At 37.8% G+C, this 17,683-nt stretch overlaps 1 protein-coding gene across 1 annotated transcript in view; it reads right to left on the minus strand.

The window, feature by feature from the left end:
• The window catches only part of LOC109053126 (zinc finger CCHC domain-containing protein 7), a 49,906-nt gene that overhangs the window by 10,779 nt on the left and 21,444 nt on the right, over positions 1-17,683 (minus strand). The window contains exons 2-5 of the mRNA XM_042711072.1: positions 7,269-7,327; positions 6,869-6,994; positions 5,487-5,657; positions 1,924-1,959 (exon numbers count right to left, since the gene is read on the minus strand). Coding sequence (XP_042567006.1) covers positions 1,924-1,959; positions 5,487-5,657; positions 6,869-6,994; positions 7,269-7,327 — 392 coding nt within the window. The remainder of the gene's footprint in view (positions 1-1,923; positions 1,960-5,486; positions 5,658-6,868; positions 6,995-7,268; positions 7,328-17,683) is intronic.

The following is a 17,683-nucleotide window of genomic DNA, read 5'->3' on the forward strand; positions in this document are numbered from 1 at the left end:
TTTTACACCATTCTAAAGCCTACAGACAGACAGAAGTCCACGTATGTCCTCCACTAATACACAGTGTGTGATATAACAATTTTTTCTTTTTTGGTAACTATATAGGTACCACTGAAATAATATTTTCTGTTTTACTCCTGTAAAACATTTAATAAAGAATTTCCTTCAAACTGTGTAAATCACCCTGCTTTCTTTATTTCTTTAACTTATTCATTTGGTGTGTCTCATTTTATTTTTGATTCAGGACCCAGATTTTAAGTCTATCAAAATCGTATCAACACAGTACACCAATTGAATCCCTTTATTTTCAAGTGACTTTACAGTCTAATTGCTGAATTATATTAATTAACTACATGTACTTACTATAGGGTCAGTGCCAGGATCATGATTAGTTGCTTGTAATTATGCATTATTTACTGTTTTTACTATAGTAAGCACATGTAACTATGTTACCAAATATTTTATCTAACAAAAACTCAATTAAAATGTCCCGATATACATAGATTCCAGACATGCATTAATACAGCCAAGCATAAACCTGTCAACATGGAAAATGATCAACATATATTATATTAAACAATATAAAACAATTATAGTGAACAACGGTAGCAGAAGCTGTCCTGTAAAACTAAATTAGACAATTGTACACTTTATAGTAAGAAAATTATTTGTTTTAATTACATTTTATTTTTGTGAATTACTTATTTTTTCCTTCACAGTCAGAATAAAACTGTGACCCACCAAAACCACTGGCATCACTTTATTACAGTTTTCTTGTAGAAACAATCACTTTAATAATTAAGGATATTTTATTTAACAACAGATTCCATGACATGCTTTTTAAAGATGCATAATAATATTAGTTTCCATCTTGGTGCCATGAACTTAATCAGTACAAACTCAGGAAACATTATTTTTATTCAATACCAAGGAAAGAAATCATAAAGCTGAGTAACAGTAAAAGTGAGGAAGATTTGAAAGACTTTTACCCCTCCACGCAGCTCTTTAACTGCCCTAGAGGCAACATTTTCTTTTCATCCCACCTTTCTTTTTTCTCTTTCTCCACTCTGCCACCCCGCGCACCAGGCTAGCGCTAACGATCTGGCCTTTTCATTAGGCAGCCTAGCTAATTAGACTGTGTGTGTGTGACGGGTCGAGTGACTGCTCGGCGCAGCGCGATGCTGGCAGCCCATTTCATGCTTTATCACGTCTTTTAATTGACAAACAACCTGCTCTTTTCTCTTAGGCTGAGGTCTATATTCCAGGAGTCTGAGCCGATGTGTGTGCATGCAGATGTTTCAGTGCGCCCCTTGACGTTTAGCTGTGTGTGTGACTGTCACATGCCTTCTCACCCTGCTGGATCTTTGGGGAGAAAATGCTCGGTGAGTTTGCCAATTAACCACTTTCAGATTGTTCTGTGACAAAAAGCATACACACAGATGCAATTCCTTCAAAAAAAGCACACAGCGACTCGATAAAACTCAATGTAACAAATCGTCTCGTTTTAAAAAGTGACAAATATCTCAGAGACGTTTTTGAATTCGGTGTATTAAGTGACTCTATACACTTTAACACAAGGCTAGTTTTTAAAGCAGCCCTTTGTGGTGAATGAAAGCTGATCTCTTCTCCACGACACACCATCAGGAGTCCACCATTTATACTCGTTCACACAAAGACAAAACCAGCGGGACACATGGAGACTTTTCTCCGCAAGCCATATGAGCCACTATAGTGCTCATGATGAATGTGTGTGTTTGCATACATGTGAGGTTTCAGTACACATAAACACCTGTTGGCTTGACTGACATCTCTGCATTTGTCACAAATGACTCTCTTGATTCAGATGTTTAACACAGTCGGTATGAATTCGTACATAACTTGTCCTTCACATTTTGTATGAGAGACAAAGAAAACAAAGCTTACTGTAAGGTGGTACTGTCTCCAGATTTCTGGGCAGGCCTGTTGAGAACAGAAAAAGACACTGTGAAAACCCAATATTTACATGAAGTCTGGCAGTAAAGTAAAAAAAAAAAAAAAAAAAAAAAATCACACAGAGGTTTATGATGATGCAAAAAAATAATAATAATAAAAAAAATTCCATGGAGTGCTGCAGACCTCCATAAGGACATGAAGTTGAGACATTCCCCTTTTTCTTTTTACCTTTGTTTCTGTTCTACTATACATTTCCAAGCTTTGTTTTGTCATCTTCGATTAAATGTACTGCAGAAGCAAAAAGTAAAACCTTTTCGGGCCTTATATGGAAACTATTCATGAACCGGTTTATGTTTTTTGGAAGGACTGATAGAGAAAACCAGTTCAAGAAAGTTAATGTGCAAATATAATATGAAAACGAAGATAAAACAGTAAAACAAAAAAAGATGACAGATGAGATGAGAAGAAGTGGAGATTAAATGAGAAGAGACGAGACGAGACGAGAAGAGAAGAGAAGAGACGAGGAAGAGGCGGGGGAGGGGGGGGGGGGGAGAGGAGAAGAGAGACGAGGAAGAGAAGAGAAGAGGAGAGGAGAGGAGAGGAGAGGAGAGGAAGAGAAGAGAAGAGAAGAGAAGAGAAGAGAAAGAGACAAGCGAAGAGAAGAGGGAGAGGAGAAGAGAAGAGAAGAGAGAGACAAAGTATAGGGTAGAAGATAGATAGGAGAGGAGAGGAGAAGAGAAGAGAAGAGAAGAGAACAAGGGAGAGAGAGTGAGAAGAGGGGAGAAGAGAACCGAGAAGAGAAAGAACGAGACAAGAGGGAGAAAAAGGAGAAGAGAGGAAGGAAAGAAGAAGGAGAGAGAGAGAAGGGATAAGAAAAAGGAAGGGGAAGAAGAAGAAAAGAGATGAAGAGAAGAGAAGAAGAAAGAGAAAAAGAGAAAGAGAATAGAAGAGAAAAGGAGGAGAAAGACAAGAAAAGAGCAAGGAGAAGGGAGAAGAGAAGAGACGAGACGAGACGAGAAGAGAAGAGAAGAGACAAGGGGATAGGAGAATATAGTAAAGAATAAGAGAAAAAAGAATAGACTAGAAGATAACAAAAGAAAAAAAAGATATAATAGAGAAGAGAAAAAAAAAAGAGAAACTAAGAAAATAGAAAAGAAGAGGAAGAGAAGATAAAAAAAAAGAAGAAGAAAAAGAAAGATAAGAGGAGAAATAGAAGATAGAAGAATAGAAGAAAAGAGAGAGATAGTAAAGAAAATAGACTAGAAAGAGAAGAGACTAATATAATAAGGAGGAATAGAAGAGAAGAGAAGAGACAATACGAATATGACGACTAGTAATATAAAAGAATAGAAGAGACAAGAGAAGGACAAGGATAAAGAAGATAGATAAGAGATAAGACCTATAGATAGAAGAGAGGATAGATAGAGACGAGACGAGACGAACGAGACTATACGGTATAAGAGAAGAGTAAGAGAATAGAAGATAAGAAAATAAGAGAAGAGAGAAGAGAAGAGAAGAGAAGAGAAGAGAAGAGAAGAGAAGAGAAAAATAAAATGGAAATGCAAAAGGGAAAGGGAAAAGAAAATAGAACAGGAAGAGGAAAACAGAAAAAGTGGGGGAAATTGAAAAGGAAAGGATAATAGTAGGAAAAGAAAGAGTGCAGTGTTGACAGCTGGTTAGTGCATTTGCCCTGTGAGCTTCCTACATCTCTCTGCAAATTGAAAGTGCTGAAGGCACAGCAGCTGGACTCATTTCTGCACTTAGCTTTTCATTGAACCCCACCTGAGAGCGAGAGAGAGAGAGAGGGAGTCTCTGTAGGGTTTACCCTGCGGAGTGTATTGAAGAAAACATTCCAAATCTTTAAGAATCTGCCTTCCTTTCCCTCGATCACTGTGACAAGACGATACAGCAATGAAGCTAATAAAAACACATTTCCATTCTGCCAAATACAAAAACTGTTGTCCTAAACTTCCAGACATGTTTGAGGGCGCCAAATATTTTTTAAATTTTTGTTCAGGGCATGAATTAAATGACAGCCCTTACAGTGTTGTTCTGTTTATCAGGAAGGTTTTACTGCATAAAAAAAAAAAATGATTTTTTGATGGGGGGGAAAAAGGTCTTTTGAACACTGAGGAACATTAGACGAATACTGAAGCCAATTTGAAACAAGTTAATATTTTCACATTCAAATCAGCTTTGTGGCAAATTAAGCACAAATATTGTTCGAACGTGTTATCAGAGTGACTACAAACCACTAAACATGAAGGAAAAAAAGGTTTAAATAGAAAATAACTTTAAAAACATATTTTTTTTAAGTAACAAAAAAAAAGTAACCGTATGAGGAAAAAACATAAAACTGAAAAAAGTAGTCATAAATGTAAATTTTGAATTGAATATTTGAATATATTTTTTGAGACTGAATATTTGAGGCTTCACACGATAAGTAAAAATCTAGCAAACAAGTTTGCATTCAGAACAAATTCAGTGCTCAACATTTACATATCACAAGCATGTAACAAACATGTAAATATCAAGAACTGCGGTCATTCATTACGAATAAGTGCGTTACAGCGAGCCAGAAACCGGAAAGCAAATGGAGCGGCTGATATTTGTTAACTCTCAGAGTTCATTAACAAACACCACAAAGCAGTTTTTGAGACTGCTGTAATTATAGATTATGAGCATAATGAAGTCATGTTGTGCTGGCGGCTGAAGAATTGTTTGTTCAGTTAACCAGTAACCTCTGCATTCTATATTTACTGCTTATTCTAGATTCATAAACAACTATAGTTATAGAGGATGATGGGCATTATGGTTATGATCATGTGATGTGAGAACGTAACTGAGTTTAGACGATCAGAACAACTTTTTACTTTGACTAATAAAATACAGCAGAATATCTTGAAGCAGGATTGTATAACTGCACCCAAATCCTAAATGTGTTTGTTTGTCGTGTTATGCATGAATGGGGCCAATTTCGTTTCAATTAAAACTATGCCAAAATTATATTAAAACTGTTTCCAAATCACAAGACAGCAGAAGATGAACAAACTTAACTAGCTTTTACAGTGAGGGAATGTGTTCTGAACAGAATGAGGGGACAATATTTTTAACTCAATCTTATCTTCAAAATCCAACGCTCATAGCGTGAGATGCAGAAAAAAAACACGATGCAAGAAAATACACTTCAATAATCGATCCTGACTCATCCCTAGTTATAAAACATGTTCCCAACCTTTGTTTTAACAAGCTATAGCTCCCCTCTTTCATCTCTCCGGCCGTTTCTAAAAGTAACATTTCGACTTGTTTCTCTTCCTCCCCCATTTCTGTCTCTCTCGGTGGGGTTGTTGTTGGGGGTGACGAGTGGAGCGTGTGTCCCACTCACAGCCTGTGAAGCGTCTGTCTTAATGAGAGAAAGAATGGCCCAAGAGATAGACGCACAAACACACAAACAAACAAGTAACACACAATGCCCCACAATACACTCTGAACCCAACACACACATCTCAGCTCCATGGTCCACACACCACCAACACACACACAGCACTACTCACGTCACAGAAATGTCCGGTCATGCCACAGCGGCGGCAGCATTTGTGCCAGTAAGCTCTCTCCAGACAGTCGTCATAAGTGTGGCCGGGCAGTGAGCAGTTAGAACAGTGACGGTTCGGACAGGTCCTCAGTAAGTGTCCCCGAAGCCCACATAATGAGCAGCATGGCACCTTCTGCTCACACACACACACACTCTAAGTCACAATAAGGACTATTCTGAGTTGACACGTGTTGTCAAAAGTGCAGATGTTGGTACTGAAATATTAAAAATGTGACGATACCAGCATTTCCCGCTAGCATTTTGAGCAGATTCTTAAACAGCTCTGATTGGCCATTGCGTTCAAATGCTCAACAGATATGTTTGTGATTGGCTACAGTGATTCACGCTCTTCACCGAGCGCTTACACAGACACACACACGAGCGTTTGAAGCCGTGTCTATCAGCGGATCCCTTATATATCTGCTCATAGATGCATCCGCTGATAGACGCGGCTTTCAAAATGCTATCGTCACATTTTAAAAATCTCTGTACCGACATTAATACTTTTGACAACACTAACACTTTTAAGTTGCTATATGGCATTGTCTTTAAAGCATTAAAACTAGAAAACTATTTTCAGGTTAGGTTCTTATTTTTTTTTTAAGAATTATAAAATGTCTTATTACTGTGAATATCATCAAAGATTTGTAATAACAATAATAATAACAAATATCCCAGTTTCCAAGCCTATTATGTGCAAATAAGTCTGCACAAACAATATTAACAGTGTACAAAACAGTTTAACTGTCAAACAAATAACTGTATTTAAGTATCAAAAGGAACACTTAAACTTACAACTTGTCATAGTTTATAGGAGCCTTTTAACCTCAAGACCCATGCTCAATTTTTATAGCATATATATATATATATATATATATATACATACACACACACACACACACACTAAGGAAGTAGAGTGAATAGCATGGTAATGAATGAAAAATATACAAATTCAGGCCAAAAAAGTTTTGAATACACTGACGTTCAAAAGACCATAGATTGGTAAGATTTTATATGCTTTAAAAGAAGTCTCCTATGTTCACCAAGCCTGCATTGATAGAATATAAAGAAAAACAGTAATGAAAACCAGATATGAAATAGCAATGAAATTACAATTACATGTGCAATTGTTTAACACTCCACTCAAAATTAATTGTTATCTATTTTTATTTTACATCCAATGGTCTGAAATTTGAAAAACATGATTCTGATTGGTCAATCATAGAATTTTGCAAGAATTGCTAAATTAAATGGTTAACAGGTTTTTTGGCTAATGCGGTACTATAGGTGTCAGCACGTTCACTGAGTGGAGATGAGGTGACTGGAGGGTGGATAATGATATACCTTTGCTCTGGGACAGTTTTTGGAGAGATGGCCGGACTTGCTGCAGTTGTGACATGTGATGGATTTTTCAATGTAGTAACGGTTTGAGACACGCCTCGCGCCAACTCCTTTATTACAGATCTGAGCCTAAACACACACACACACACACACACACACACACACACACACACACACACACACACACACACACACACACACACACACACACACACACACACACACACACACACACAGACAAAATGGCAATCACCTCCTATGAAAGACAATCCTTAAAAATAATTATTTTCTGTTTAAAAAATAACTGGAAAAGTATGTTATAAAATACCAGGATTATCTTTATTAATTACAGATTTGATTAAAAAAAAAAAAAAGAAGGAAAAAAAAGAAAAAGCAACATTACCCATTTATCCTTTTCTGATATAGTCCAGTTCTTTTTATTTCCTTCATCGTTTGCATATTCTATAAAAAAAAAGAACAGTACATGAGAAAAACAAACTGAAACCATCAACATGGAATTAGATAAAACTTCAATAAGAGATGTTGTTAATATGTGTGTGTGTGTGTGTGTGTGGATAGTACAAGAGGCCCACTCCCCTAATTTGACCTTTTTTTTTTAACTCATTCTCAAGAGACAGAGAGACAGTTACTACAGCAATACACAGCTGCAGATCAACAAACACAGCATTAAAATACAGCACACACACACACACACACACACACACACACACACACATATATACATAAATGCAGAAAACTCCATTGAGTCCAAAGAAATGAAAATACACAAAATGCCTTACAGGGAACTGACCAAAGCTGACCAGGGCCATCAAATTCAGCATGATACCAACAATCATTGATGATAGTTTAGCGTGTCACATTCAAACTGTACTAAATATTCATGAAACAAAATTCAAATTCATATTTTCACACACGAAAAGAAACCTTTAGACACACACTCACAAAATACATATTCACACTTAAGTGCAAAATATTAAAAATGGTCATAATGAAAACAAACCATATACATTCATTCATTAATGTGTTTGCTTTTTTTAAATCTACACACCCAACACATCGCAACAATGCCACACACACACACACACACACAATGCAGTACAATAAACAGGAAACATTTCCTTTAATCCTGGTGCCCCCCTTCTCTCTCACTCACACACACACACACCTCTGTGTCTCTACGTGGGGGAAATGCCTCGTCAGTCACGGCCCAGCAATCACACAAAGCCAGCGAAAGGAGCACCTCACTATGGTAATCCTGCCAGGCCTATTCACAATGACACACACACACACACACACACACACACACACACACACCAAAGACACTATAATGTACTTCTCATATGAATATTAGGAATATTTTCATAAATCCACCTAGTCTTCACATCAAATCCCCAATAATAAAATAGTATTTTTCCAATTGGAATCAACATAAAATATACACCACCACCAGAGGGGGCGCTAGAGAGTAAGCCATAACCAACATCACAAAAAACCCTTGCAGCGAGACGAAGACGGAGGGATGAAAAGTAGAGCAAGGGAGGGGGGTGAATAGCAGAATAGCGACAGATGCTACTTGTACGTCTCATAGGTATGCTAATTAACATAGAACCAACAAATAAAAATACGAAGTGTGCGCGCAGGGTGCAACTTCATCAGTGTGTGTGTGTTTTAATGAATTCCAGCTGACTAATAGTCTGAGAGAGAAGAAAGCTGGCGTGCGCCTGGCCACCATCATTGGGTCCATGGAGAACAAAACGGATGTGCCGGAGAAACTAATTAACCATGAACACAAGCCATTAGAGAGACAGAGACTGAGACACCATTCTGACTTTAAGAGTACTCTGTGTGAAGGGAACGAGCCACGTGAAAGCGTATCTCAAAACACAAACTGTCTGGGACTCTCGGAGTGCTTCCTCTCGCAGCTGAATCACAGTCCTGAACTAAACTGCTACTAAAACTTGTTAATGGGATCCTCCTTGGAAAATTCATTTGGCCAGTGCTGAAACGAACAAGAGGCCACAAAGAATATCACAGTCAATACACACTTTAGTTCCAAAAAAAAAAAAAAAAAAATTTTTTGACATGTCTCTTATGCTCAACAAGGCTGCATTTAATCGATCAAATATGTGACCCTGGACCACAAAACCAGTCTTAAGTGTCAATTTTTCGTTGATGTATGGTTTATTAGGATCGGACAATATCTGGCCGAGATACAACTATTTGAAAATCTGGAATCTGAGGGTGCAAAAAAATCTAAATATAATAAGAAAATCACCTTTGAAGTTGTCCAAATGAAGTTCTTAGCAATGCATATTACTAATCAAAAATTAAGTTTTGATATATTTACATTAGGAAATTTACAAAATATCTTCATGGAACATGATCTTAACTTAATATCCTAATGATTCTTTGCATAAAAGAAAAATCGATAATTTTGACCTATACAATGTATTTTTTTTTTGGCTATTGCTAAGACTATACCCCAGCGACTTAAAGGCCTGTTCACACCGGGACGAATTTCGCGCGCGATATTCGCCGACGTTTAACGCCTCGTGACTAAACAAAGGGCGCCAATGTGAGTGTGCACACCGACGCGAAAAAAACGCCACGCGTTAAAGCGTCATTTTTTAAAAAACGCCTCGGGTTCGTTTTTTTTTGGTTTGACGCACCGCGTCAAAAACTATACGACCAATGAGAATGGCGCTTTTGCACACGTGTCTGGAGCTTCTGAAGTTACAGTAAAACACAACTTGGGGGCGCTCAAACACAAAACTGTCTTGCTGAGCACACATACATAACGACGAAGAAGATATACGCCAAGTAGCGTCTACACTGCCGGGAAGAAATAAGACGAAGAAGATGCAAGGCAAGATGAATGTAGAGTTGCTGGTCTCGTTGGTGTCGGAACACAAAGAACTATATGACAAACGCGACAGCGATTACAAAAATCTTGATAAAAGAGAACTAGTATTTCTAGTATTTCTGTTTTACATTAAGCGCCATCTAATGTCAGGGAATGAATTTGCATGTTCACTGGCCTCATCGTCAGCGAAAATCGCTTGGGTGTGAACACAAAAAAAACGCGTTGAAAAACGCTGGCGAATAACGCGCGCCGATATTCGTCCCGGTGTGTACGGCCCTTAAGACTGCTTTTGTGCTCCAGGGTCACATATTAAGGACCAGTTCTGTCACTATTAACTAGTTTCTTATCAGCATGCATATTACTAGCATATTAGCTGTTTATTAGTACTTATAAAAGCACATTGACCACCCATGGCAGATTTTAAATTTCATTACATACTGAGATGAATGAGTTATATTAACGAATCATTTTCTCTAGGAATTATATAGACTTCTTTAGAGTGCTCCATGAAACACCACCACTGTAGTCTCACTCAGCCAGACTTCTGATTATGGGCATAAAATTCGGTCCACTTTGCTGTTTGCATGCATTATGCATTTAAAAGAATTTGAGGCTCCCACCATTGAGCAAGGCATTTGTAATGAGATGTATTTCCAAATAAATCAGAATATTCAATGAGAAAAAAAAAAACGGTAGGGCAGGGTGTTATTGACTAATCGGAAATGAGTGGATCATAAAAAGCAGTTCAATACCATAACGGACCAAGACCTTGATGTTGGATTGCAATCAACGGTGAAAACACAACAGTATCTACCCATATACAGAAGCTGAAGGTCAAGTTTACCATTAAAAGCATCTATAAGTATGTCTATGTTCTTTTCAAATTTCTTGGTTAATATATTACTGTTAAGTGGCAATAAATTACTGAATTAACAACCAACAAGATTTTAGACAGGCTAAATCACCTACAACAGTAGCTTAAAAATGCTTTAAATGCTAAATGGCTATGTGGTTATTCATTTTATTTTCTCAGCTCATGTGACCTAGGTGATTTTAGCTGTAAGGGAGAGCATATTACATACACCCTAAACAATGCTGGGTTGTTTCAACCCAACTTTGGGTCAAATATGGAATAACCCAACTGTTGGGTTAAATTTCTACTTTAAATTTTTTAACCCAAAAGTTGGGTTAGTCCATACTTGACCCAAAGTTGGTTTGAAAACCCAGCATTTTTTTAGAGTGTAACAACACAATATTACAAATATCTATCTATCTATCTATCTATCTATCTATCTATCTATCTATCTATCTATCTATCTATCTATCTATCTATCTATCTATCTATCTATCTATCTATCTATCTATCTATCTATCTATCTATCTATCTATCTTTTTCTTCATTGGAATAATGTGCACTGATCCAGAAAGTATGGAAGCTCGTTTCCACCAATAAATTTAAGAATAAAACAACGTAATTGCAGCTTTTTATCTCACAATTAGATATATATATATTAAAGGGATATTTAACTTAAAAATTACTCACCCTCATGTTAAGTTCATGTTGCATCTTCAAAAATAACAAATAAATTCCCTCAAAGCTTTCACGATGTATGTGAAATGTATAGACATAGTAAATGTAATCGATATGAACAGTGTCCAACAAGCAGGTCTGAACTTATGTTTACCATAATTGATGTGCTCTATGTGCGTTAATCATTGTTTATATGTGAATAAAAGCTGCAATTAAAACTGTTCGTGATATGAAAAATTCTCTCCGGACATTTTTGGGGCAATGGACTTTCAATAGAGGAACATAAATTTCTCAGAGTTCATTCAAAATATCTTGTGTGTTTTGAAGATGAATGAAAGTCTTATGGGTTTGGAATTACGTGAGAGTGAGTAAATTATGACAGAATTTTTGGATGAACTAACCATTTAAGTAAGTAGAGGGGGTACAGTGTTTGTAAAGAAACCAGCACATCACATCCCCTACTAAATCAGTGACACACGTATCCACCCTGAGCACCTCTCTCCGCACTCATCTCCCTTAACAACCTCCCTCGAGTGTAACCATTCAGCCTCCTCCAGCAGACTCCCCGGCACAGGGAGGGGCAACATGGGACTGAACCCTGAAAAAGCTGATCAAAGCCTCAAGCAGGCCTCGCCGTTAACCAGTTTTGCAGGCTCTTTGTGCGGTGCTGTTGACTTCTGCCACTGGGCTGGCAGACGGGACAAAGAGAGCGGAAGAGAGGCCAGCAGTCAGATTAACACAGCCATACATAACAATGGAGGCCGAGTGTGTGCGACCTCGTTTAACTTTGTGTGTGAGGGTGTACGTTTAAGAGAGGGAGAGAGGGATGGGAGAAGTTCCTCGTGTTCAGTCCCACTTTTGGTTCTTATTGCAGGACTCGAAAATATAGACAGCCCGATGGACCAGGGTCAGCGTAAGTGTTTAGGGACAACTCACAGAACTGGCACTTGACCTATCTGGCTAACGTATACTACTGTACAAAAGTTTGTTTGTTTTTTATTTTTATTTATTTATTATTATTTTATCTTAAAGAAATATGCTTATTCAGCAAGGATGCATTAAACTGCATTTTTTTTTTTTCTCAGCTTTGAGTTGAAAATTCAGCTTTGCCATCACAGGAATAAATAACATTTATTAAAAAAAAATAAGATTTGCTGTTATTACTGTATTTTTGATCAAATAAATATAGCCCTGGTGAACATAAGTGAGTAAAATTCTAAAAACGTCAGTAGTATGAAAGTTTAAATATCAAAAACAAATCAGTAATATTTTAGAAAGTATGCAAAACTGTTTTTTGTTTGTATGAATTAATATTCTTTAGAGCTTGTTTGACATAATTTCCAACTACTAAATAAAATATAAATATAGCCTATAATGTGTAATAATTACAATGTATAAATAACAAAATATAAAAATGTTGCTAAAAAGCCTCAAATTCTGTGGTGGGACCAGTCAAAAAGTCAAAAAAACAAACAATATTCCATATTCCGAACCAACTAAAATCCTTCTTGTTTAGCCTAGTATTGATCACATCAGTTGTTTCCAACTGATTTCTCAAGTTGTATGCAAACTTACGTAGAAAGAAAACTTATTTAGGTGGATAAACCCACCTCCAAATCGAATGCAAAATGAACTATGGCTGGTCGCATTCTCTTCCTGTCTAAGTGGGCGTTTCTTGGCCAGAATAAGCTACAATGTGAACCAGGCTCTTTGCCGTTTAGTCAAAGGTCTGGCTTTGTGAGACTAGCGATACAGAGATGCCCCACAGAAGGGCAGATATGGGGGGTCAGCGGCCCTCACAGACCCCCTGACAAATACTTGACATGGACCACAGAGCAAATGCATTACGTCCCTATTCACGCTGCCTGGAGCAGACCTTAATCCAATCAAAGAGTGATCAAACACACACACACATACACAGCGTTTGCGCCTGCTTGACCAAAGGCATGTCTTTCTCTCCTCCTTTTCCTCCACTTCCTTCATCAGCTAAATAATCTCCTCGCTCATTCTCATTTCCTGTCAGAATTCATCCCTCCAAACCGCTTTCATAACTTCTGTGCAGCCCTTTCACTCTCTTCATTATTTTTATGGCCTTTTTTCCATTTTTATGGAAATCATCGCAGAGAGAGAACAGGAAATTAATGTGGGAATGGGAATAAGAAATGTTGCGAGTTGGATTTAAACACTTATTTCCCACATGCTCACCAACTACTAAGCCACAACTCTGTCCTCTCTGTTCCTTCATGCTGTTTTTTTATTCTTTAAACTTTTGTCTTTGTATCAGAAATGCCAGATTTACATCCACACGGGCAATTAAACTCTACTTGACGGAGGAGACGGAAGGCAGAATTCAAATGAGCGGTGCAGTGAAATGCATCATGGTCCATGAACAGACCACAGTGAGTTAGGTGAGCAGTGGTGAATGTGAGTGTGAAAACCAAACAGTGTGTAACAATGCCACACTTCAAAGACAAAATACACACACAGGGGTACTTCACTACATGAGACTGCACATACGCGTGCTTACAAACATACTCGCCAGCGTTTCACACTCGACTAAATTCAAGCATCCGGTTGGATCACAAACAGAACATGCTGGAAGAGAGGACCAGGACATGAAATCAAGCAGAAAGAGACAGACATGTTGAGACAGAGATGAAATGAGAGAGATAGAGAGAGAGATCTCCCTCTCGGTCAATACATCATGTACAGGTCGATTATGGATTACAGTGGCACATTTCATTTCATTTCATGCTCAGTCTTCATGTTTGCAGCACTGCTGTGGAGCCTTGCAACATGGATTACACTGATATCTCTATTGCACACATACACACAACTTTAGCAGCAAACACACAGACAAACACGCACACACAATTTCATTGTAGATTCTGTTACTGCTATCATATTGTTTTTAAAGTGATAATTCATGTAAATCTGAATTCTCTCATTAGTTACTCACCCTCATGTCATTCTAAACTTGTATGCCTCGATTTTACCAGAGAAACATAAAAGTAGAATTTATTGAAGAATCATTATGCAACCCTTGCCATACAAGAACAATTCATAGTGACCCAGGGCTGTCAAAAAACTGTGAAAGAACAACACTCTTAAATATAAAGGTTCTTTTTTTGAATCTATGGTTCCACAAAGGACCTTTACATTAGAAATGCTGCTTTAGAGAAGACCTTTCAGATTATTAAAATGTTCTAAACGCTAAGAAAATTATTGTTCTTTTAACAGCTGTTCACTGAAAGGTTTTTTGGGGGACCCAGAATAGTTATTTAATGGCATTGCTTCAAAAAAACAAAAACAGTACTGTTTTGATTAATCCTTTTTCCTACTACTTGTTTCACTTCTGTTTTATTTTTTTATAACCAATTCTTACTATGTGTTTCCAAATCCCTACTATCACTGCCATTTGCAAACCATGCATCACACACTGTAGGCAGCGCAATCCTAACAACCTGCACACTTTGCCTATGCCTGCTAATACAGTACTTTCTTTTTCTATTGGTCTCTGGAATTGCCGTCTGCTGTAAACAAAGCCAATTTCATTACTTCTATTATTAGTCATTCAAGGCTAAATCTCATGGCCCTGACAGAGACCTGGATCAAACCAGAGGACACTGCTACACCTGCAGGACTCTCCAATAATTTCTCATTATCCCACTCCCCCCTGTTTGACTGGAAGAGGTGGAGGTACTGGTCTGTTTATCTCTAATGATTGGAAATTTAATCCTTTACCATCTTTGGGTATCAACAGCTCCTTTGAATCTCATTCATTTACTGTTACCCTCTTAAAATCTATTTTGTAGTTGTCTATCGACCCCCAGGACCACTAGGTAACTTTTTGGATGAATTAGATGTGCTGCTCTCAACCTTTCCCGAGGATGGTACTCCCCTAGTTATGCTTGGAGACGTCAACATCCACCTAGACAAACCTCTAACCTATCTGCAGACTTTCACACTTTGCTTACCTCTTTTGATCTCAACCGAGTGTCAACTACTGCTATTCACAAATCAGGCAACCAACTGGACCTTATTTACACCCGACACTGCTCCACTGATCATGTACTGGTTACTCCACTGCACACCTCAGATCACTTCCTCCTCACTTTTAACCTCAACATGGTCCCTGACACATCACTTACCCCTCCACATGTCAACTTTCGACATAACCTACGCTCACTCTCACCCTCCCGACTATGTGCTATGGTTTCATCTTCGCTTCCTTCCCCCTAAACTGTTAGCATCTTTTGATGCTAACAATGCTACTGATACTTTCTGTTTGCCCCTTGTCTTCCAGGCCACCCTGTACCACTCCTTCTGCCCCTTGGTTATCTGATGTTCTACGCGAACATCGTTCTAAGCTTAGAGCTGCTGAAAGGGTGTGGCACAAATCCAAAAATACTACTGACCTTAATGTGTATCAGTCACTCCTCTCTTCCTTCTCTGCTAATGTCTCCACTGCTAAAAGGACATACTACAATAACAAAATTTCCAGTTTCCCTTCTTCCTTTCATTGCAAAAACACTTGAACGAGCGGTGTTCAACCAAGTCTCTGCCTTTCTCACACAGAACAACCTCCTTGACAGCAACCAATCTGGCTTCAGAAGTGGACATTCAACTGAGACTACCTTGCTCTCAGTTGTTGAAGCCCTAAGACTGGCAAGAGCGGAATCCATATCTTCAATTCTTATCTTGCTTGATCTGTCCGCTGCTTTTGATACGGTTAACCACTAGATCCTTCTGTCAACCCTACTGGCAAAGGGCATCTCAGGAACTGCACTCCAGTGGTTTGAGTCTTACCTATCAGATAGGTTCTTCAAAATATCTTGGGAGAGGTGAGGTGTCCAATTCACAACATCTAACCACTGGGGTGCCTCAGGGCTCAGTTCTTGGACCACTTCTCTTCTCTGTCTACATGGCATCATTAGGTTCTGTCATTCAGAAACATGGCTTTTCATACCACTGCTATGCTGAAGACACTCAACTGCATCTCAGCTTGTCTAACAGACATTTCTTGCTGGATGAAGGACCATCACCTTCAACTCAACCTTGCCAAGACAGAACTGCTTGTGGTTCCAGCAAACCCATCGTTTCATCACAATTTCACCATCCAGTTAGGCACATCAAGCATAACTCCTTCAAAAACAGCCAGAAACCTTGGAGTTATGATTGATGATCAGCTAACTTTCTAAGACCACATTGTTTAAACTGTCCGGTCCTGCAGATTTGTTTTATTCAACATCAAGAAAATCAGGCCCTTTCTTTTGGAACATGCTGCACAACTCCTTGTTCAAGCTCTTGTTCTGTCCAGGCTGGAATATTGCAATGCTCTCTTGGCAGGTCTTCCAGCCAGTTCTATCAAACCTTTACAATTAATCCAGAATGCGGCAGCAAGATTAATTTTTAATGAGCCAAAAAGAATGCACGTCACACCTCTGTTTATCAATCACATAAAATTTAAGGTATTGATGTTTGCCTACAAAACCACCACTGGCTCTGCACCCCTTTACCTAAATTCATTACTTTAGATTTACATGCCCTCTAGAAGCTTGCGTTCTGCAAGTGAATGTCGCTTGATTATGCCATCCCAAAGAAGTCACTTTTACGGACTTTTAAATTAAATGTTCCCTTCCTGGTGGAATGACCTGCCCAACTCAATCCGAGCAGCTGAGTCCTTAGCCATCTTCAAGAATTCATTCATCTTCAAGAACACATTTCATCCATTCTATTCTTAAAAAAAATATCTAACTAGCTTTCTAATCTTTTTGTATTCTATCTGTTTTCTTTTCATTTATTATACAATTAACAAAAGCAAAAAAGACCTCTAACTAGCTTTCTCTATTCTTTTTCTATTCTATCTGTTTTCTTTTTATTTATTATATTATTTAAAAGCCCTTGCTACATGTACTGCGTTAAGCTAACTAAGACTTGTTATAGCACTTGTATATCATTGCTCTTTTGTTGATTTTGATTGCTTCCATTGTCCTCATTTGTAAGTCGCTTTGGATAAAAGCGTCTGCTTAATGACTGAATGTAAATGTAAATGTAAAAAACCCTTTTGGAAGCTGTGAGTGAATGGAAATATCATAAAAGTAGTTAATATGACCTGTGCACTATATTGCAATTCTTCTCAAGCCATATAATAACTCTTTGTGATAAAAAAGGACAAATTTTAACTCATCATTCATCCATGATGAATTGAAATATGTTGGAATAAATATGACAAGCGATATATAACAATTCCTTTAAAAAAATTTAGTTTCAACAAAAATGTAACAGCAATGCTATTTGAAGCAACAAGAGGGTGAGTTTACAACATGATTAATCCATAAATAAATATAAATTATGACAAAACTAGCAGATGTTTGGTTTGACTGTGTATGTATGCACACAC

Source organism: Cyprinus carpio, chromosome A1, assembly GCF_018340385.1.
Source record: "Cyprinus carpio isolate SPL01 chromosome A1, ASM1834038v1, whole genome shotgun sequence".
Lineage (NCBI taxonomy): Eukaryota > Metazoa > Chordata > Actinopteri > Cypriniformes > Cyprinidae > Cyprinus > Cyprinus carpio.